Below are 24,617 nucleotides of genomic sequence, written 5' to 3' on the forward strand. Positions count from 1 at the left end.
CTATATAAGAAAATTCGGGTCTGCTTTAATAGGCCCTTTAGTTTATTTAAGAAATAATCATAGTGATAATTGACAGTAATAATTATTCTAATGTAATCGTTAGAGTTTAAAATAGCACTCATTTAATTTTTTAACAATAGTTATTTGTTTACTTAATTATTAATAAATATTTTGAGATTTTGTGATCAAACCTTTTTAACAACGAAAGAAAAAGAAACAAACATTTTTTTTAAAATGGGAGTGCTCATAATAAATTTAAATTCTAAGGAAAACCAACGCACTTTTCTATTTAACACTTATGCTGGTCTTATAATTTCCTCGTTCAGCCATCAATAATTTATGTACTTTCTTCTACTTATAAACGTAGGTGTTCTATTAGCGAGTTATTTTTTTTGTTAATGATACTTTTGTTAACCAACGGAATGAGCTATGCCTTGAAAGTTATAACAGCAATTATATAAACATATACGAATTAATATTGCATTTCCGCTTAGAGTACAATTTATATAATGTACCTAACTATAAAGTATATTATTAAAGTAAACATTGGTTCCAGCGACGAGATTTGAACCACTTATAAATTTTATTGTGGCAACTATAACCTTTGTGCCCCGCTATCGAGACGCTGGGCTTGTAATGTAAAGAACGATGATTGTCAAGGTAGTAACACCAGTTTTCTTACGTATTTCATTAGTTGTGATTACATCTTACTGTGACTATTTAAGTTTACAGAATGTATTTCTGAATAGTTTCACTATCACAAAGTTTCATTTGCGACATCAATAGGTTTGTAAGTTTCTCACTGTTCACGAAAGAGAATATACGTATACCTACGAGTGTGCTGCTACAGGCTGGTCCGCCATCTTGACTATTTATTACATCGAGAATGACGTCACAGGAAAACTTAAGAGTACAAAACTGTCGAAAGTTAACGATAATTGTTAAGTAAAGACAGTTTTAATCGAAAGGATAACTTTTGAATGAACACCCTGGGCAACATTTCTATTACAACTCGTTTAAATGATTCGCTGCTATTCGCTGAGTACAATAGCCCATCGGGGTGGTTTTACGTGAAGCGCGTTTACGAGCGCCAAATACGCTAACGATTCGGAGCATTCCAGTCATGGCGATGTAAAACAAAGGTTTAACTTTCCCACGTTATACTTGAAATTCCGAGTTGATCGGGCGGAAACGCCATTGCTGAAATGAGTGCAGTGTCTATGCCAGGCGCCAGATGGGTGTTCCCCCATTCACCCACGCTTACGTAACGTGGACGATCAAACCTTCAGCTGAGGTGGCCTATATAAATACGTATCTTATTCCAGCCTGGCTGCTATTTATACTCGCCCTCGGATCTCGCACCTACCTACCCACCTCTCTGTGTGTTCTCTTTTAAAAATACATTTTATAGCGTTACCAACAAGCTCGTGTTTGAACTTGATTCAGCCGTCGTTTGAGCTTCACTTGACGTGCATGGTTAATTACACTCGCGAGCTCTCTCTCTCTCGCTCTCCGTCTTGCACTCTCCGTCTTGCACTCTCCGTCTTGCACTCTCTCACAATCTCACCTTGGGTGCCGCGAGCAATTTTTTTTTAGGGAAGGGACTATATTGTTTTTTGACGTGATAACGTCTCATAAATCGATGAACGCCGGCTGCACGCACGAATCATAGTCACGTTCCGCCTGAGCCGAGCGTGCAAGAACCGGCCAACCACCGTGCGAGAAAATCTTCTATAATATCAAACAGGTTAAGGCGGGCTTTTTAACTAATTGTTCGTGATTATATTTAAACAAATAATTTAAATTAAATTTGCAAAAACTGTAAATAATATTTGAAAATTAAAACGTATCAGTGTTTTCTTATGACGTTATCACGTAAAATTATCGTCCGTAAACCGACTTTACAGACAACCCCATTTTTTTTTCGGGCTTTGAAGGTTATACATAACTTTTAATAGAAATTTTTGTCATTGTATTGCATATACGCGAAGACATTTAAACTGATTCAGCAAGCAACAAGTGTTCAAAGCCATTGCTATTTTGTCCAATATACGAAAGTGTAAAGCCAACAACAATTTATCGTGAACAAAGATACAAATATAGTTAGTGCCTAAAGTAACAAACGTTGCATATAATGAAACATTTACACCAATAATAAAAAAATTCTAAACAAGAAAATCTACACTACAGTAGTTGGAAATAGGGGGTTCAAGCACAGGCGGAGGAGCCAGGAGCCCGCCATCTTGGATGACGTCATCGGCGGCCATCTTGGATGACGTCATCATGACCTTTGACCTTGACCTTTGACCTTGCTAATCCATGCCAATCTGTGCTAATCTATGCCAATCTATGCCAATCCATATGCTAATCTATGCTAATCCGTATGCTAATCTATGCCAATCCGTATGCTAATCTATGCTAATCTGTATGCTAATCTGTATGCTAATCCATGCCAATCCATGCTAATCCATCCGCCATTTTGTATTTCTAGAAATTTCCACCAACTTCGAATCGTGACGTCACCGTTGCACTTTGTGTCACGGACGCCATCTTGGATTTGAATTTTTTTTTTCGAACTTTGAAATTCGATGTAAACATCAACCGCCATCTTGTTTTCGTCTGCTGGTGGCCGCCATCTTGTTTTCGTCTGCTGGAGGCAGCCATCTTGTGAAGTCATATAGTTCTGTTGGTCGCCACCAGATAGCAGCAGGGATTATTTTATTTTAACTAAAATATTTTCAGTGCCGAGGCTGGGATTCGATCCATGGGACGTGAAAACGTCCAGGATGTCGTGGTTACGAGGCGGACACCTTGACCACTAGACCACGAGACCAATTGGGATATGGTGGAATAAATAATCTATATATGCTACGTACTGACGGCAAGTTTATGATAAATGGGGGAGGAGGGTGTTTTTGCCTTCCTTAATGCATACCTAAGGCCCCACATTTTAAATTAAAATTATTATACAGCCGCCATCTTTAATTCCAGCACAGACTACCAGATGGCGCTAAATTCAAAAATTAGTTACCAGAGGCGCCGCCATCTTGGTTCTCAAGTTGGCTGGTAGATGTCGCTAGTATCGCGCGCCAAATTCAAAAATTAGTTACCATAGGCGCCGCCATCTTGGTTCTCAAGTTGGCTGGTAGATGTCGCTAGTATCGCGCGCCAAATTCAAAAATTAGTTGCCAGAGACGCCGCCATCTTGGTTCTCAAGTTGGCTGGTAGATGTCGCTAGTATCGCGCGCCAAATTCAAAAATTAGTTACCAGAGGCGCCGCCATCTTGGTTCTCAATTTGGCTGGTAGATGGCGCCACCGTCGCCAAATTTTAGTTAATATAATCGATACCAGATGACGCCACCATCGCCATCTTTAGTTCCTAGTGTTGCTACCAGAGTGTGCCACCGTCGCCATCTTTAATTCTTAAAGTTACCGCCGGAGCGCGCCACCATCGCCATCTTTAATTCATAAAGTCGCTACCGGATGGCACCACTGTCGGCCATCTTTAATTCAAGGTATTGTCGCCGGATGGTGCCAAGTTTGAATTTAAAAACCTACAAGTGTTATGCAATGTGTAACCAGTCGAGATAAGTTTGGAACCTGTAGCCATATTATTATTATTATTTATTAATGTATGTTTATTAAATATGATAGAGTATTTATAAAATATTGGTGTTGTGTAGAGTCTCTCTCTCTTCTTCTCGTAGTGGCGGAAGACATCTCGAAGGTAGTGTTAGAATTTATGTATTAAAGCAATCACTCTAGCTGAGGAGACTAATAACTTATAGTTACAATTCAATAATAGCGGCAATTAAATGTTTTGAAATTAAAGCAAACAACGTAAATGTTAAACACATATTTATTTAAATCTTATTACAAACAGCAAGGGGTAAGAACAATCGATGATTTAAAAGAAGTAAATAACGAGTAATAAAATCACATAATATTCACACACTACACATCATAGTGACAAAGGCAACATTAACTCGAGACCCAATTATACATAGTAGTATGGGTGGTCGAATAGCCAGAATTTAAGTAGCTGAACATTACAATGGGCGCAATGGAATTTGCCATACAGTTTTATACATTTATCCAGGCGGTTTCCATAAGTCTTTAAAAGTTTGTTGAAGCTAGGACAGTTTCTTTCATTATGTAAATCAACAATGTTGGCACTGCACAGTTCACTAAAGATACTTTTCTGTTTGTCTCCTAGGACGTATACTACATCTCCTTCTTCAGGGTTGACGATGTCACATAACACTGATGAGATTTGGTCAAAGCTCACTTCACCTTCGTTCCACGAGGGTCCATGCACTTCATAAGTCAGTTTACGATTCTCGCTTTGCGACAGCCTGTCTAGTTCGGACCAGTCACATGGTGGTTTGAATATGTATTCATAGGTCCTCAATACATCACCGTCCTCGATGAACATTGCTGCAAGTTGCTTAACCACATACCCCTTTTGTGATGTGAGGCACTGAATGTTGCAGAGAAATAATGACATTTTTTTTTGCCAGTACTCACGATAACTGATGTGTGAAGCTGTGCTAGCTCTGCAAGGCTGATGCTAGTTCTACAGGTATGACTGCAAGGCTGCAGTGCTGATGTTGTCTCTAGGATGCTGAATGTCAGACTGGTTGTAACAACCTTTGGTGTCGTAGTACACACAAATTTACAATTCGTCTTCATCACTATCCCCCAAGCCACTATCCGTTCCTTCATCCACATCTTCGTTCACCTCTTGCGCTTCCTTTGCGGCCTCGATGCAGGTCATAACAGCATGATATAAATAGGTAATAAATACCTCTTCTTCAGGGAACTCAGTGAGAATGTTGAGGGTGGAGGATGTAAGGTGGTAATGTATATCATTAAAGTCCATACCTATGTAGCGACGTACTACATCCATTACAAATTCCCGAACATCGTCCATCGTAACACTGTTTAAATTACAATCGCAAACACTCTCCGCGTAAACACTGGTGGAAGCCATGATGATGAGAGCGTGGTTAGAAGCAGACTACCACGTTAGCGGAGCGATGCTGTGAGGCCCCAGAACTCGCTCGAAATAACCTGCACAACACATTCCAAAAACATGACGTAGCCTATGGTTGACGGCACAAACACCCTGAGTGGCTCTGCGTGTTTCCTCCTGCCCGAACACGCGCTGCTGTGAAAGCCTCTTCCCAAGCACAGACGTCACCCCCGCAGCAGACAAAACAGGCGTATGCTACAGGAGCTAGAACAATTGAATAGCCAAATATATATTTAGACTACCCAACTTCATAAATGACATGAGATAATTCCTGTGCGATAATCATACTTTAAATGTTGTAATGTATGTATAAACAATAATCATGACTAAGTACTTGAAAAAAAAATGTAAGTGAGGTGTTATTCACCTTTAGCGCTTCTCGATTTCTGTATCTGCTACCCACGAATTAAATTGAGACGGGAAACCCCACCATTTCACAAAAGACCGACCATTTCTTCGTTTGAGAACTTTGTCCACCAAATATGTGTCCGGATACATCGTAGACTGGATCTCTTCAGCATAGAAGCCACCACGAATAGGCTTGTGGTCCAAGTCTTCGAGGTAGTAGGTCCTGGGTTCCGATTCACGAACGTGTGTCACACGGAAAAGTTCAGAACTCCAATTCGCCGTGAAACCTTTCTCAAAGACACCTTTCTGCTTGGAGATTCTCACAATGTCACCAACATTAGCTTTATGCTTGCGTGTATCTTTCTTCTTCGTGTTGGTGAATACAGCCCCAAGTAGACGATCATCCTTTACATCTTTAGGCTTCATTTTCGTGGTAGAATGCACTGTGGAATTATATTCACTTATAAGTTTCGACAAAAGATCCAACCAAAAACAACTCAAAGTCTTTTACAAACATAATATTTATTACTCAATTTCTATCCTACTACAGAATCACTTGCGAAAGCCAGCAATCTTATAAACATTTAGCCCTGCATAGACGTGCAACAACTACTTCTTAGCTCCAAATGGCTCCAAATGCTCCAAACGGCCTTCAAATGCTCCAACAGCTCCAAAAAAAGGCTCCAAATGCTTGACAGCTCCAAATGGCTCCAAATGCTCCAAACGGCTCCAAATGCTCCAAATGCCTCCAAATGGCTCCAAATGCTCCAAATGCTTCAAAAGACTCCAAATGCTCCAACAGCTCCAAAAAAAGACTCCAAATGCTTAACACAGCTCCAAATGGCTCCAACAGCTCCAAAAGGCTCCAAATGCTTCAAAAGGCTCCAATTGTTCCAAGAGCTCTATCTTCAATTGGTTCCAACTGATTCCAATTACTTTTCTTATCGAACTTGGCATGATTACTAACATGTCTTTATTAGTATACATTTTGACTGGCAGTGGTAACGTATTTTGCACCTTTTAGTTATAAGTTTTATTTAGAAATCAGATTTCGATAAATGGTAGATACCATTTGGAAAGAAAATATATTAATTTATCTTCAAGTTTATACACATACATTTAATTTAAGCCATTATTGTATGTAGCCAGCTTCCCTCAGTTCTTTGAGTATGAAGGATATTTCTTTAATGTTCGAATAGTTTCCTGCACAAAGCGATCCATGTAGTAGTCGTAGCCTGTCAACCAATATGTTAGGATCTCCCAATGAGGTATAATCAAACTCTTCTGCTGCGTTCATCATCCTTGCATGTTTATAATAAATATTATCTCTGGTGTCTATCGTTTTAACACCAACCTCAAGGTCACTTTCATCATCGTGCCAGAGATTATCACAAGCTTGATCAGGATAATTTATTTTATTACGACGTTTCCATCGTTTTGGTCTCAAACCACCATCACAGTCTTCACTCTTGCATGCTTTTGGTGCTTCAGCACAATACTCAATCATGTCAGCCTTAGATGTGTCAGCACAGTCTTCGTTCACGCCAGCTTCTGATGTGTCACCACAGTCTTCAATCATGTCAGCACCACAAACTTGATCAGGATAATTTATTTTATTACGTCGTTTCCATCGTTTTGGTCTCAGACCGCCATCACAGTCTTCGATCTTACCTGCTTTAGGTGCTTCAGTACAGTACTCAATCATGTCAGCCTCAGATGTGTCACCACATTCTTCAATCATGCACGCTTCAGATGATTCATCAAAGTCTTCGACCTTGTAAGCTTCAGATGGTTCTCCATCTTTCTCATTTTCATGGAGACGACTAGATATTGGAGTAAATATATTTTCATTTCTAATGTGGTTACAACTACCTTCGTTTGTTTTAAATTTTAAATTATTATCTTCATCTAGATCAGTAATTTTAGCATTAGCTTTTTCGCCTTCGTTCCTCTTCCGCGATGTTGTAGCCCAGTCTTCGTTATCTTTATTCATCTTAATTGTACAGGTCTTGTAATGTCTATCCAAGTAATATCTTCTACCAAAGGATTTCTGACACTGACTGCAATGAAACGGTTTTTGACAAGGACCCAAATTACACTCGCTTCTCTCATGTCGTTTAGCATTCTTTCTCAAGGTAAACACCTTGCTACAGTATCTACAGTGATGACGTTTCGATACAGCGTCAGATCCTAAATCGGAATTCATATTAGTTACCGAGACTAATGCCAGATGCAAACTAAGAGTTTTAAATTAGATATATTACTTAAATAGAATTTTTTTAATTATTTCATCAGCGAGAATTAATTTATCTCATTCAAAGGTACTTGTTGCAAGTAGTTCTGCTTTTCAACAACAGATGTCGACACGTATTGCTTGCAGGTAAATATTATTTCTTTCTTTCATGCAGGATGCAGGATTCTCACTAACGATCGCAATAGAGGGATGGCATCGCTATACTCCAAGGAGAAGGTAGTTTGTTCTTCCAGTTAGTGTTTCTCAGGGTATATATTATTATTTGACTGAATAATGATTTTTTTTTAAATTCCACCTAATAAAAATAAAATAGAAGCACTCAGAGAAAACCATCAGGGATGATGTCGTTTATAAACATCATAAATTACCAATTTTTTTTAAAAAAAGTCCAAATTTAATCCTACTTAAGCAACATGAGAGTTCTAGCACAAGCCCGCTTGTGAACTCTTTGCTTAAGCAACATGAGAGTTCTAGCACATGCGGGCTTGTGCTAGAACTCTCATGTTGCTTAAGCAAAGAGTTCACAAGCGGGCTTGTGCTAGAACTCTCATGTTGCTTAAGTAGGATTAAATTTGGACTTTTTTTAAAAAAAATTGGTAATTTATGATGTTTATAAACGACATCATCCCTGATGGTTTTCTCTGAGTGCTTCTATTTTATTTTTATTAGGTGGAATTTAAAAAAAAATCATTATTCAGTCAAATAATAATATATACCCTGAGAAACACTAACTGGAAGAACAAACTACCTTCTCCTTGGAGTATAGCGATGCCATCCCTCTATTGCGATCGTTAGTGAGAATCCTGCATCCCGCATGAAAGAAAGAAATAATATTTACCTGCAAGCAATACGTGTCGACATCTGTTGTTGAAAAGCAGAACTACTTGCAACAAGTACCTTTGAATGAGATAAATTAATTCTCGCTGATGAAATAATTAAAAAAATTCTATTTAAGTAATATATCTAATTTAAAACTCTTAGTTTGCATCTGGCATTAGTCTCGGTAACTAATATGAATTCCGATTTAGGATCTGACGCTGTATCGAAACGTCATCACTGTAGATACTGTAGCAAGGTGTTTACCTTGAGAAAGAATGCTAAACGACATGAGAGAAGCGAGTGTAATTTGGGTCCTTGTCAAAAACCGTTTCATTGCAGTCAGTGTCAGAAATCCTTTGGTAGAAGATATTACTTGGATAGACATTACAAGACCTGTACAATTAAGATGAATAAAGATAACGAAGACTGGGCTACAACATCGCGGAAGAGGAACGAAGGCGAAAAAGCTAATGCTAAAATTACTGATCTAGATGAAGATAATAATTTAAAATTTAAAACAAACGAAGGTAGTTGTAACCACATTAGAAATGAAAATATATTTACTCCAATATCTAGTCGTCTCCATGAAAATGAGAAAGATGGAGAACCATCTGAAGCTTACAAGGTCGAAGACTTTGATGAATCATCTGAAGCGTGCATGATTGAAGAATGTGGTGACACATCTGAGGCTGACATGATTGAGTACTGTACTGAAGCACCTAAAGCAGGTAAGATCGAAGACTGTGATGGCGGTCTGAGACCAAAACGATGGAAACGACGTAATAAAATAAATTATCCTGATCAAGTTTGTGGTGCTGACATGATTGAAGACTGTGGTGACACATCAGAAGCTGGCGTGAACGAAGACTGTGCTGACACATCTAAGGCTGACATGATTGAGTATTGTGCTGAAGCACCAAAAGCATGCAAGAGTGAAGACTGTGATGGTGGTTTGAGACCAAAACGATGGAAACGTCGTAATAAAATAAATTATCCTGATCAAGCTTGTGATAATCTCTGGCACGATGATGAAAGTGACCTTGAGGTTGGTGTTAAAACGATAGACACCAGAGATAATATTTATTATAAACATGCAAGGATGATGAACGCAGCAGAAGAGTTTGATTATACCTCATTGGGAGATCCTAACATATTGGTTGACAGGCTACGACTACTACATGGATCGCTTTGTGCAGGAAACTATTCGAACATTAAAGAAATATCCTTCATACTCAAAGAACTGAGGGAAGCTGGCTACATACAATAATGGCTTAAATTAAATGTATGTGTATAAACTTGAAGATAAATTAATATATTTTCTTTCCAAATGGTATCTACCATTTATCGAAATCTGATTTCTAAATAAAACTTATAACTTAAAGGTGCAAAATACGTTACCACTGCCAGTCAAAATGTATACTAATAAAGACATGTTAGTAATCATGCCAAGTTCGATAAGAAAAGTAATTGGAATCAGTTGGAACCAATTGAAGATAGAGCTCTTGGAACAATTGGAGCCTTTTGAAGCATTTGGAGCCTTTTGGAGCTGTTGGAGCCATTTGGAGCTGTGTTAAGCATTTGGAGTCTTTTTTTGGAGCTGTTGGAGCATTTGGAGTCTTTTGAAGCATTTGGAGCATTTGGAGCCATTTGGAGGCATTTGGAGCATTTGGAGCCGTTTGGAGCATTTGGAGCCATTTGGAGCTGTCAAGCATTTGGAGCCTTTTTTTGGAGCTGTTGGAGCATTTGAAGGCCGTTTGGAGCATTTGGAGCCATTTGGAGCTAAGAAGTAGTTGTTGCACATCTATGCAGGGCTAAATGTTTATAAGATTGCTGGCTTTCGCAAGTGATTCTGTAGTAGGATAGAAATTGAGTAATAAATATTATGTTTGTAAAAGACTTTGAGTTGTTTTTGGTTGGATCTTTTGTCGAAACTTATAAGTGAATATAATTCCACAGTGCATTCTACCACGAAAATGAAGCCTAAAGATGTAAAGGATGATCGTCTACTTGGGGCTGTATTCACCAACACGAAGAAGAAAGATACACGCAAGCATAAAGCTAATGTTGGTGACATTGTGAGAATCTCCAAGCAGAAAGGTGTCTTTGAGAAAGGTTTCACGGCGAATTGGAGTTCTGAACTTTTCCGTGTGACACACGTTCGTGAATCGGAACCCAGGACCTACTACCTCGAAGACTTGGACCACAAGCCTATTCGTGGTGGCTTCTATGCTGAAGAGATCCAGTCTACGATGTATCCGGACACATATTTGGTGGAGAAAGTTCTCAAACGAAGAAATGGTCGGTCTTTTGTGAAATGGTGGGGTTTCCCGTCTCAATTTAATTCGTGGGTAGCAGATACAGAAATCGAGAAGCGCTAAAGGTGAATAACACCTCACTTACATTTTTTTTTCAAGTACTTAGTCATGATTATTGTTTATACATACATTACAACATTTAAAGTATGATTATCGCACAGGAATTATCTCATGTCATTTATGAAGTTGGGTAGTCTAAATATATATTTGGCTATTCAATTGTTCTAGCTCCTGTAGCATACGCCTGTTTTGTCTGCTGCGGGGGTGACGTCTGTGCTTGGGAAGAGGCTTTCACAGCAGCGCGTGTTCGGGCAGGAGGAAACACGCAGAGCCACTCAGGGTGTTTGTGCCGTCAACCATAGGCTACGTCATGTTTTTGGAATGTGTTGTGCAGGTTATTTCGAGCGAGTTCTGGGGCCTCACAGCATCGCTCCGCTAACGTGGTAGTCTGCTTCTAACCACGCTCTCATCATCATGGCTTCCACCAGTGTTTACGCGGAGAGTGTTTGCGATTGTAATTTAAACAGTGTTACGATGGACGATGTTCGGGAATTTGTAATGGATGTAGTACGTCGCTACATAGGTATGGACTTTAATGATATACATTACCACCTTACATCCTCCACCCTCAACATTCTCACTGAGTTCCCTGAAGAAGAGGTATTTATTACCTATTTATATCATGCTGTTATGACCTGCATCGAGGCCGCAAAGGAAGCGCAAGAGGTGAACGAAGATGTGGATGAAGGAACGGATAGTGGCTTGGGGGATAGTGATGAAGACGAATTGTAAATTTGTGTGTACTACGACACCAAAGGTTGTTACAACCAGTCTGACATTCAGCATCCTAGAGACAACATCAGCACTGCAGCCTTGCAGTCATACCTGTAGAACTAGCATCAGCCTTGCAGAGCTAGCACAGCTTCACACATCAGTTATCGTGAGTACTGGCAAAAAAAATGTCATTATTTCTCTGCAACATTCAGTGCCTCACATCACAAAAGGGGTATGTGGTTAAGCAACTTGCAGCAATGTTCATCGAGGACGGTGATGTATTGAGGACCTATGAATACATATTCAAACCACCATGTGACTGGTCCGAACTAGACAGGCTGTCGCAAAGCGAGAATCGTAAACTGACTTATGAAGTGCATGGACTCTCGTGGAACGAAGGTGAAGTGAGCTTTGACCAAATTTCATCAGTGTTATGTGACATCGTCAACCCTGAAGAAGGAGATGTAGTATACGTCCTAGGAGACAAACAGAAAAGTATCTTTAGTGAACTGTGCAGTGCCAACATTGTTGATTTACATAATGAAAGAAACTGTCCTAGCTTCAACAAACTTTTAAAGACTTATGGAAACCGCCTGGATAAATGTATAAAACTGTATGGCAAATTCCATTGCGCCCATTGTAATGTTCAGCTACTTAAATTCTGGCTATTCGACCACCCATACTACTATGTATAATTGGGTCTCGAGTTAATGTTGCCTTTGTCACTATGATGTGTAGTGTGTGAATATTATGTGATTTTATTACTCGTTATTTACTTCTTTTAAATCATCGATTGTTCTTACCCCTTGCTGTTTGTAATAAGATTTAAATAAATATGTGTTTAACATTTACGTTGTTTGCTTTAATTTCAAAACATTTAATTGCCGCTATTATTGAATTGTAACTATAAGTTATTAGTCTCCTCAGCTAGAGTGATTGCTTTAATACATAAATTCTAACACTACCTTCGAGATGTCTTCCGCCACTACGAGAAGAAGAGAGAGAGACTCTACACAACACCAATATTTTATAAATACTCTATCATATTTAATAAACATACATTAATAAATAATAATAATAATATGGCTACAGGTTCCAAACTTATCTCGACTGGTTACACATTGCATAACACTTGTAGGTTTTTAAATTCAAACTTGGCACCATCCGGCGACAATACCTTGAATTAAAGATGGCCGACAGTGGTGCCATCCGGTAGCGACTTTATGAATTAAAGATGGCGATGGTGGCGCGCTCCGGCGGTAACTTTAGGAATTAAAGATGGCGACGGTGGCACACTCTGGTAGCAACACTAGGAACTAAAGATGGCGATGGTGGCGTCATCTGGTATCGATTGTATGAACTAAAATATGGCGACGGTGGCGCCATCTACCAGCCAACTTGAGAACCAAGATGGCGACGCCTCTGGCAACTAATTTTTGAATTTGGCGCGCGATACTAGCGACATCTACCAGCCAACTTGAGAACCAAGATGGCGGCGCCTCTGGTATCTAATTTTTGAATTTGGCGCGCGATACTAGCGACATCTACCAGCCAACTTGAGAACCAAGATGGCGGCATGCGACACCTGCCTGCCGACTCCCTAACTAATATTTGAATTTGGCGCCATCTGGTAGTCTGTGCTGGAATTAAAGATGGCGATGGTATAATAATAATTTGAATTTCATGCATTTGGGAAGGCAAAGACACCCTCCCCCCTTTTATCATAAAACTTGACGTCAGTACGTGGCATATATAGATTATTTATTCCACCATATCCCAATTGGTCTCGTGGTCTAGTGGTCAAGGTGTCCGCCTCGTAACCACGACATCCTGGACGTTTTCACGTCCCATGGATCGAATCCCAGCCTCGTCACTGAAATTATTTTAGTTAAAGAAAAAAAATAAAATAATACCTGCTGCTATCTGGTGGCGACCAACAGAACTATATGACGTCGCAAGATGGCTGCCACCAGCAGACGGAAACAAGATGGCGGCCTGCAGCAGACGAAACAAGATGGCGGCCACCAGCAGACGAAAACAAGATGGCGGCCACCAGCAGACGAAAACAAGATGGCGGTTGATGTTTACATCGAATTTCAAAGTTCGAAAAAAAAAATTCAAATCCAAGATGGCGCCCGTGACACAAAGTGCAACGGTGACGTCATGATTCGAAGTTGGTGGAAATTTCTAGAAATACAAAATGGCGGATGGATTAGCATGGATTGGCATACAGATTAGCATGGATTAGCATAGATTAGCGTAGATTGGCATGGATTAGCATAGATTAGCATACGGATTGGCATAGATTGGCATAGATTAGCATAGATTAGCATAGATTGACAAGGTCAAGGTCAAAGGTCATGATGACGTCATCCAAGATGGCCGCCGATGACGTCATCCAAGATGTCGCCGATGACGTCATCCAAGATGGCGGGCTCCTGGCTCCTGCGCCTGTGCTTGAACCCCCCATTTCCAACTACTCACTACATTTGCACAAATATTTATCTTTCTAAATGACTTCTTTTTAACATAATATAGTTTTCTAACAATATGCAAAAGAACACTTTTTTAAAGATTTGTAACAGCGCGAGATGCACAAAGAGAAGACGAAAGCGAGAGTGAAGCACTTCCCAATAGCAATCTACAATGTACAGGAGAAAACCCATTTCTTAATTGTTCTCGAGAAACGGCCGATCAAGAAACGAGGCACAGCTTATATAGCAACCGTAACGCTGCACGCAGAATTTCTAAAGCAGCGTCTATCATTCGGCGACTCGGCTTCGATACAAGTGCGATACTTATTTTTTAAAATCTACTATCTATTTTTCATCGGTAAAGTGAAAATTAATTTTTATTTGTTGAAAACAATATAAATTTTTTCTGTTTTTTTGAAGTTATATTTCTTTAGGCACATTATAAAAAAAGGTACGTTAAATTTTATGCTTCTTTTTGATTAAAGATACTGAAATTTGAAATTTATTGTTTCAAAAGTTAATCAAACAAATAATTGGTATTTGATATTAATATAAACATGTAAAAAATTTAATTATTGTTTTAGTAAAATAATCGATATATATTTTAAATATTAAAATCAATAGTATTAAAATGGTTGTACAATTATAAAGTTTTATATTTTATTACCTATGCGAATTCATGGAAATTAATTCCCTAACAAACATAATTAATTTAATAATACTTTAAGAAAAATTAAGGTTATAGGCCTACCCAGTGTGACATAGTCAATCAAATGGACTGAGCTATGTATTTAATAAAATTATAGCAATACGATAAACAAATGAAATGTATTCATACATATTTGCTTAAAGCACAGTTTGTATAACCAGTATTCTGCAATTTAAAAAAAAGTAAAAAAAATTTCCACTGCCAAGTTTTGTACCATAATCCTTTAGCTTAGGTACTAACAGCACACTATAACCACTGCGGTACGAAGTCTGATAAAATATATTAAGGAGAACATTTATTGTAATTGTTGTAATACCAATATAAATTAGGTTTATTAAAATTTAAATTACTCTTTAATATGACTATTTTAGTTAAAAAAATATATTTCAGGGCAGTTTCACTATCACAAAGTTTCGTTTGTCACTCCAATAAATTTGGTATGTCCCCTAATTTGTATGAAAGCGACTATACATGGGTTCATGTTGATACATGTGGGTCCGCCATCTTCCTGTGAAAATTTCGTTGCGTGCTGCGCGCGCATCGTAAAAATTTACTCATCATTTTTCCATAACGCGCTTAAATAAGCATAACTTCAAACATTTTTACTATGCGCGCGCACCATTCAATGAAAAAATATTCAAGTGATGAAAAAAACACTTCATACAAAAATCTACATAAAAATAAAAATTATATATGTGTTTTTATATCGTATACTTTGGTCATTGATATTGAATACTGGTCCATAACATGAAAAAAAATATTTATTGTGAATATTAGAGACATAAATTGTGTTTATAATCTTTTTCATGTGTATTTATTTATATAAGTGAGGGTAGGTTATACTTCTTAGGCATGTTATGAAAAAAATATGAGAATGAATTTTACGATGCGTGCGCAGCATGCAACCAAAAAAACAGACGTGAGAGCCAAACGCCCGTTCGTGCATCTTCGGTTTTTTTTTTCATTGTAAATAAATATGGCGGTGTTGATAAAAGTATACTAATGATCAATTAAGTTAGTTTAGCTACATTATAAATACTTTAAAACATTGTGGACGGTTGATTTGGTTAGGATAGCTACATTAATGATACGGAAAAAAAACATGAACTTCGTGTTTTGGCTCTCTCGTCTGTGAAAAGAAGGCTTCCCGTGCGTGGTTACGGAATGATTTGCATGTCAGGTTCGTGACGGAATACACGGTGAACACTTTTACACGTCAGGGCACTTTAGGATGACGCAACACAAATTACCTAACATTAAAAACACTAAAAGAACATTTGTACCGAGTACCAAAGAATGTGCGCTGAATACGGACGTCTGCTGTGTCTCGCTGAGAATAGAGTTCAGTTCGTTTGCATGTGAATCGACACGGTGATGTTGCATAGTATAGTAAGCGTATCGATGGTTAGGCATGGGTGAAGGCTTCAACTTTCACGTTCCTCGTGTGGAGAAGCGGCCCACAGCAAAAGTCCCACGAAAAAAAAAAAAAACAAATTACATTATTTAGGGAAGCGTCTTCACATTTCATCCCGTCCGTGGAGGCCCAGTGCGGACGAGTCAAACGGGAAGCCTTCTTTTCACAGACGAGAGAGCCACACCCGAAGTTCCCCGAAGTTCATCCTCGCTTTTTTGTTTACATGATTTCACAGTATCTTTAATGTAGCTATCCTAACCAAATCAACCGCCCACAATGTTTTAAAGTATTTATAATGTAGCTAACCTAACCTAATTGAACATTTGTTATCATGAGTTACAATGAGCAAAAAAAAAAACCGAAGATGCACGATCGGGCGTTTGGCTCTCTCGTCTGTGAAAAGAAGGCTTCCCGAGTCAAACAGTTCACAAATGCAGCTTCCTGCCAGAGGATGGGCTCGACTACAAGGGTAGCAGAACTAAAACTCGCGAACGCGCAGTTGCGAAAGAAAGATTTATGTTAAGTGGAGAGTTATTTATAGCTGCACTGAGGTGGGGCCAGCCACGGGGCCGATGGAAACAGATTGGGAAAACCTGCACTACGGCTGAGAAAGGCGGTGGATGCAAAGTGTGAGGACCACATGGAGTGCTTGTGGTGCGACCGGCGCGGCGGCTGAGCCTTCCACTAACCAAAAGCTAATGTGAATTGGATCATAGATTGCAAATAGTGGAGGTAGTGACCTGTTGGTGGTGCATGTGTGTGAGTTTTGAGGAATCTGATGCAGGATGGTGTTGGTTCGCAGGTGACTTCGGGCACTATCAGATGCGCCAGTATGTGCTGCATCTGTTGGCAGCCATGACAGCCGGCCTGCACATGTTGTCGCTGGTCACAGTGGCTGCAGTGCCACAACACAGGTAACAAGCCTCGTGCCAGCGTCCTGCTGGAAACTACCCGATCAAATATTACCTTTTCAATGCTGTATCCACGACAATTGTTGATGTTGTAAGAAAGTATTATTTTCTCTGGACTGCTTGCCTTGAAGTTCACCATATTTATTTTTAGTAAACAAAAAAAAAATATTTGAAAGTTAGTAACTTTCAACCTTTTAACTTGTAGCTGGTATATTTGAAAGCACAGATATCTCCTTTGAAATAATCTATAAGCAGTTACAGAAATAAATTGTGCTCGCTGTTTTCGTAATTCACCCTTGTCACACCTTTGCAAAAGCTGTTTTGGATTTTGTAGCAATACTGGATTTTTTGAGAAATGATTATTTTCTTGGGCCATTTGTCAAATTTTGTTGGAAGAAGCTACATCGGTGTAGTTAAATGAGCCTAAGTTAAAATTTATAAAAAATTAGGAAAACATAATAATAAAAACATATTTCCCATTGACAATATCCTAGTTTTATTTTTATTTGTTCAGAAACCACAACACAGCAAATTTTTAATTCTACTATATAGACAACACACACATGAAAGCAATTCATTGTAATTGATAAATGATTATGTACATAGTCACTGCTTTAGCTCTTACATTATTGTCTCAAGTACCATTGTTATTACTAATTGTAATTAATACTAAGAATTATAATGAAAAGTTATTATAATTTATGTTGAAACTAAATAAATTTCGAAGAAAGTAGTGTTACGAATGCAGACAGGACCGTGGCACGCGCCAGGTTCGAAGCTGGCTGGCGGCTCTGCACGGCCACTGGCATCACTTAACTTGTCACGTGCCATCCACTGATGTAAGGCATGCCACGCGTGCCTGGCCGTATTACAAGGGTTGTCGCTACCCACCTGCTACCCATCCTCTCCCTCTCCGCTCCCCGCGCTTCGGCCATCCCCGGCGCTGTTAACTATCGCTGAGCGGCCTTGGGAATTCCGCGGGCCCGTGCGTGGAGTGGCGTGAATTGAAGCCGCCCTTCTGGACTTTTTGGGCGTTGGGTCGGCCCGGGAAGACTCGACTTGTCACAGCTGCTCTCGTCGGTTCTGGAAAGATGACCCACTAGTACTTGAGCAGCGACACCGGCCTCCGCGGCAGTTCTGAGCGAGTTCCGAGAGTTCGGAGAGTTCCGCGAGTGAATGAGAGTGCGACTGAGTGGCGCAAGACTGTGTGTGTGAGATGAGCTAAGGGGTGAACCACTGCTGAGCCTATATCTAATGAGGAGTGCAAACGGCGGAACTTGACAGACATCTAATGACTTGAGAATAAACATTTTTATGTGATAGTGATTTGTGATCAGACATTTTGAAGAATAATCATTTATTATACATGTAAATATTAGTAATTAATATAACTGTAATGAAACTTATTGGGCTATCCCTTACAAACCCAGTTCTCCCCACACAGGTTGTAACAAAACATGTATAACTTAAAATAGTACTTATTACTGTGTTATGTAACATTTGATTCGATTCACTGCAAGTAGATTACAACTAAAAATTACATTTTTTTCCCCCTGAAATGTATCTAACTATAAACAATAATACTTTTAAAGTAATAGTTAACTGGTAAAAAGAGCACTTGTAATTCATTAAATGGCATCAAACAATATTCCTCACTGATTCCTCAAAAAATTTTCGTTGCTCAACTATTGCACAATTCAAGCCAATCAAATTCCATTCATACCAACTGCCACCTTTAAAGGTTGATATTCCTACAAATAAAGTACAAGGTTTATTATAGAAGGGCATTATTAATAAAACTACTTATTTCAGTTCTCCAGTATTTTTGGTCTCTAAAGGGACTACAGAGTACTCGTAAAGGAAATTGAAGTTGAATCGTAAAATAACTAAAGCTAAATTCAGCATTCCATTGGTTAAGCACAGCCAACTATTTTAGTATATTCTATTTTTAATTCAGCTTACTACCAGACCCACTTTAAAACATCAAAACCTCTGACAAAATTTTGTGTCCCATAAATTTTGCAAGAGTAAAAAGTAATTCAGTTAATGGGAGACCTAAAATTTTAACATGTATTTAATTATTTATTTACGTATAACTATTATAATTATTTGGATGATGTCTAATAGGAAAATCTTCAGGACCATTTTGTTATGGCCGCCGACTTCATGTAACCTTAGTCTGCTGTAGGTGTGCGGGTGAGAAAGTGAAAATGATAAAGGTGATAATGAAAGGAATATGAAGGGTGATTGAGAAGATTGGAAGTGAATTTACCAGGTTACAGAAATTGATAAGTGGTATTTCTGCAACAAAATCCCCAATTGCATCAATTAAACCGAGTATCAATCTCACTAATTGCGACCGCGCTAAGTTTCAAATAAACAAGTTAGTTCATTCTTGATATCAAATATGTTTGCCGTTCTGAGTGCACTCAAATGCAGTTCAATGCCAAATAAAATAATATCGCTTCCAAAAACAAAACAAAAAATTAAATATTATCATGGAACTAATAACTCGGCAAAATAAGTTACTCTTCACCTAAGGAGAGGCCTTGCCATAAAATCAGAATGTTTATTCCCTTTTTGTTAAATATCAGTGTGGACATTGAAGTTCTAATCACAATCCCTCTTCAGGCGGTATCATCGTCGTTCTGCGCAACAGATCCGCTCGTCAGCCGCTGAGGACACTCGAGTCCCAAGCTTCGTGGCGCGCCGACTCGCAGTTGCAGCTGTTTGCTGAGAAAAATTTATAATGCAAATAGTTAACTAGTAAATTTTTTTTTAATAAAAAGGGCGTTGTCTGTAAAGTCGGTTTACGGACGATAGTTTAACGTGACGTCATAACAAAACATTGATGAAATGATTGCATACTTTTATGAATAAAATTGAATCATTTTTATTAAATTATCACTATTTTGTATGGATACAAAGGAGTGAAATGAAATCTACAATTTAATTGATAAATTTACTTTTATTTGCACTCATTAATTCAAATATGTTTATTATTTTAACGAAGAGATTATTTTAACTATAACTTGTATACATGTTTGCTATTTAACTTCTTCCAATCTGTGTTATTCTGTTAAGGATAGGACGATGATAGGAAAAGTAGGAAACGAATGGTAGTGTTTCAAGTTAATGTGCCTCGAAAAAGTCAAATCGATGGTTGTTCCAATCGAGTGGAAGAGAGATATATGTGGCGCAAGCGTACAATGAGCGTAACGGGACAATGTGCGTAACGGGATACTTTTTCGGGCGTGCAGCCGGCGTTCATCGATTAATTAGACATTGTCACGTCAAAAAATAAAATAATAATAAAAATTATCATTTACAAGGTTTGACAAATGCGAGGTTAAGGTAATCAAGATCAAAAGGAGGCAGGTGTCACACACCTCAGAATATAAATTACCTAAACTTTAGTGTTATAATATTTGATTGTATCGTAAAGCACCGCAAACAAACCTCAGGTGCCCGTCAAGAGCGCGCAGTTGGATGCAAGTGAAGCAGTGTGTTGCGCACCTGGGTGTCCTTAGGTGGGCCGTGTGCACTAGGTGGCCTGCAAGTGTCCAACTCGTGACTGCTGTTTCTGCCCGCAGGTGCAGGATCCCAGCACTCGGGGAGAACGACTCGTTTGCGCTGAACGCCAGCATAGTAGATCTGTACATTCCGAGGAAGCAGAATGAGTACGACTCGTGCAACCTGCTAGATGCCCAGCAGAACTTGACCTACCCCTGTGACAGTTGGGTGTACGACACCACTTACTACCAACAGACGAGAACCACCGAGGTATGCTGCGTTTAAGCTTAAAAAAAAAACAGCTGAAACATGTTTTTATAGCTCTCCCTTACGGACTCGGTCATTTTGTAATCTTATTTTATTTGATGGCTAATAGCCTGCTTTACGCACATTTGAGAAACATTTTGGGAGGTGACAGTCGTATGCAAGGTCTGATGTTTGTATTGTAACATATCGACAATTCTGAATAACTTTTGAAACTGTGATGCAGTAATGAAAACATACCAAAAGTTATACAGTTTTTATAAACGACAAAGTTTGCATTATGCTGTTGCACATATTTATTACGATAGTTGTATGATTTTTTTTTCGCCACCATACTTTTAGCTTTGAGGAAACCTCATGTTGCCTTGCCATTGTGTATCACCAATAGCATTTACTACATTATACACGTACAATGTACTTAAGGTGACTGCATTTTCGTGAACAACTTTTAAGAGAATTACCAGTTTACAAAATATATGTAAGTATCATGACTTCGTTCCATGGATAAACAAGCCAACTAATATGTAATCCCTGTAAGTAGATAGAATAGCCGGTCCTGCTACTGAGTCCTGGCCATGGAGGAGCCGTGGAGCCGATCAGCCATCTTGGATTGTGACGTCACGGCTGCCAGCTTGGTGTCACATTTTCTTAAAATTCCAAAATAGTCCTAGAAATTTACATTTTTCGAGGGGAAAACTCCCATTTTAAGGGAAAATTTCGCGTTTTATTCATCAGAAATTTAAAAATTCAAAATGCCTCGAAAAAAATTTTGTCTTGGAAAAACCTAAAAATACTAAAAGCCCCCGAAGTCATGACCTTGACTTTGACTGTAAAATTGAAATTCTTTATTTTTTTTACCAAAAAAGTCCGAAAAAATTCCGAAAAATATAAAAAAAAGGTTTACTTCATATGTTTAGTTTCTGAATCCATCCCGGTCCTTGGTTCGATTCCCGGTGAGAGTAAAAATGTAAATTATAAATAAAAACTTAACCAAAAATGCTTAGTTACAGTTTTAATAAAATATTAATAAAAATTTTGCTTACTTCACACCCGCCATCTTGGATTCTAGTACCATATTGCCGGCCGTATAAGCCGCCATATTGAAAATCCATATATTTTTAGCTAGAAAACAGGAAAAAATTTAATTATATAATTGAATTTTGATAATACAATTTATAAAAAGGTACTGGGTTCAAACCCAGCGACCACAGTCGATTAAAAATGGCGATGAAAACTCCCTCCACGGAAGCCACGGGCAGACTGATGTCCCACCACTAATGCTAAGCTAAATATTACGTCAGCCAGTATGACGTCATTGCGGCCATCTTGTTATGTCTGCTGGAGGCCGTTGATTTGGATTATGCCTATTTGTGTCTGCTAGAGGGCGCTGCCACCATATTAGTTTAATTTTAAACCGTTGGAGTGCAACGAATCATTTATTGCCATCTTGAAATTTGGATGCCTTCATGGAAATCTGTAATTTTTAAGCTAGAAATTCTGAAAAATCCCAAATTTCATCAGATTGATTTGATCACCTTAGTTCTACCCTTGATCAATGCAAAAAAAAATAATTTAATAAAATTACCAAAAAAAAATGACAGGTTCGAGAAATAAAAACACCACAAAATTACAAAGAATAAATTTATTATGTAAATTATACTCTACTACAGGAACACTTGCGAAAGTTAGCAATATAATATCGATTTAGTTCTGCACTGGCTTGATCTGACTAATTCTCAGCTCCAGTCGGTTTACTGACGACTGAGACCACCCAGATCCTTTACTGACATATTCTTTCTCTTCTCGATAGATTTTCACGATACTGTATTCAACACTCTTCCACGTCGTGTAATAGGTAAAGAACATTATTCTTAGTCTGGAAGAGCACCTCATTTCTTGTTCTTAAACGGATATGGTTTACCTTATACGCAGTTCAGCCACAAGTTATATTTTAAAGGTACGTACATTGCTATTTCATCAGTCAGTTGATTTATAATAATGCCCTGCTTGATATCGTCAAGAAAAGTACAAATGTCTTTCGACGCATTAAGTGTATTTAAATAATAGTAGTCATCCAACATTCCATGAAATGCAGATTTCGCCAAGTGGAATCCATTATATTTTGCCTGTGAAGCACCGAGCACAGTTGGGGCTGCTGTTTCCATGTGTGTGCCGGTTCGCCCTTGCTGGGGTGGATAAGTCCCCAGTTGTGTCTGTTGAGGGCGAGTCAGGTCTTTGGGTGGGGAGGTTGGGTGGACCTTCACCTTCCGCCCGTTGGAACAGCGAATCAGGTAAGTGCCGAGTCCGAGCAGGGCTACCACCTTCCCGTGGCTCAGACCACTTCGGTGCCAACCCAGTTCAGAACTCCCGGTGATGGTGTCGCACATACGCCATCTGACCTGGGACCAGTGGAGCCTGGCATCGTCGTACCTCCTCCCTCTGCTTCTCTATGGGAACCAGGTCAACGACCTCCCCTGCACGCACCTACCCGGGCAGGGCGATTTTGCACCAGTTTCTCCTCATTTGCAATGCTTGTCTTGGTGTGCAACAGTGACGCAGATCTTGGATTACTCCCCACAGCTGTAAGTGAAACCCACCAAACTATACACCTCAACAAAAGTTTGGAATACTGCCAAAACGAGTATTCTGAGATATTCCATGCCGCATTGGCAAAGTTATGTCATTTATTAGACTATCACAACCCTGAAATTCGACAGTGTTTACTACAGACATGCTTTGTGTTTTTTAAACTAGTAACGTGAACATACCCTGAGTGCTGTAGCAGATGGTGCTTTATCGCATATCACCAAATGATAGTCAGTGTTTGTGTTCAGCTTTGCAGTGGCATGCCACACAGACAAATACAAACATTTGACAGGATTCAGATAGTGTCTTTACTTTAGGCAAACCATACACAGCAAGATTTTGCCGATCGGTAAAACGTCGCACGAAGCAGCGTGTCTAAGGTGTGGAGAAAGAATAGACAGACAGGAAATGTGAACAATAGGCCTCGTTCTGGCCTCATGTTACAACGCCAGCCTAGGATCGTTATCTCCAAGTGTCGGCTCGCAGACGTACATCAACTGCCAGAAACTCTTAGAAATTGTCTTTCAAGAGCAACAGGGGTTCGTATCGCAGACCAATCAGTGCGAAGAAAACTGCATGAAGTTGGTCTTCAGTACAGAATGCCAATGAGAGACAATGCACTTTGGCAGAAGTAATTTAATGAGAAACAGGAAAATAGCGATTTTCAGGGCCCATTTTAAACATTTGTTGAAACTCCCCTAGTAATTTTGATTTCAGTTCAGCGAGGCTTTGAACTGTGTGAAGATTTTACACCATATTTTGACAGCGATTCACATATTTTTCGTGCCAGTATTCAGTGTGCCACACACATATTATGAATTCGAACTTTTTAGCGACCTTATTATATTTTTTCCCGGGCTTAGGTAACGAGAATATTGTGGTATCTAGTCAATGTTAATTTTAATAGCAGCCAGTATTTTTTTCCTTTAGACTTTTTTTATTGCTGCCATGTGTTTAAGTATTTTTGTATAGGTAGTTATAGTTTTGTCGTGCGAACAGTTAGTTAAAAAGACTCTTTAGATATATTCTTGGTAGTTATTTTAAGTTATTTATATTATTTACGAGCATTAATTGATGGCCTTGTCAGATATATTATTTATTTATCGTTCACATTAAATGTCCAGAAAACACGAGAATTTTACTGTTATCCCTATCGCTATTTCATGTTTTTGTGCTCTACTGAATTTATGATTAAAGTTC

At 38.8% G+C, this 24,617-nt stretch overlaps 1 protein-coding gene across 3 annotated transcripts in view; it reads left to right on the forward strand.

Moving 5' to 3' along the window:
- Positions 1-24,617, forward strand: part of LOC134529722 (organic cation transporter protein) — a 98,010-nt gene that overhangs the window by 28,101 nt on the left and 45,292 nt on the right. For all 3 annotated transcript variants that reach the window (XM_063364104.1, XM_063364103.1, XM_063364105.1), the window contains exons 2-3: positions 16,946-17,057; positions 20,648-20,837. In XM_063364104.1, the coding sequence (XP_063220174.1) occupies positions 16,946-17,057; positions 20,648-20,837 (302 nt within the window). The remainder of the gene's footprint in view (positions 1-16,945; positions 17,058-20,647; positions 20,838-24,617) is intronic.

This window comes from Bacillus rossius, chromosome 2 (genome assembly GCF_032445375.1).
Source record: "Bacillus rossius redtenbacheri isolate Brsri chromosome 2, Brsri_v3, whole genome shotgun sequence".
Taxonomy (NCBI): Eukaryota; Metazoa; Arthropoda; class Insecta; order Phasmatodea; family Bacillidae; genus Bacillus; species Bacillus rossius.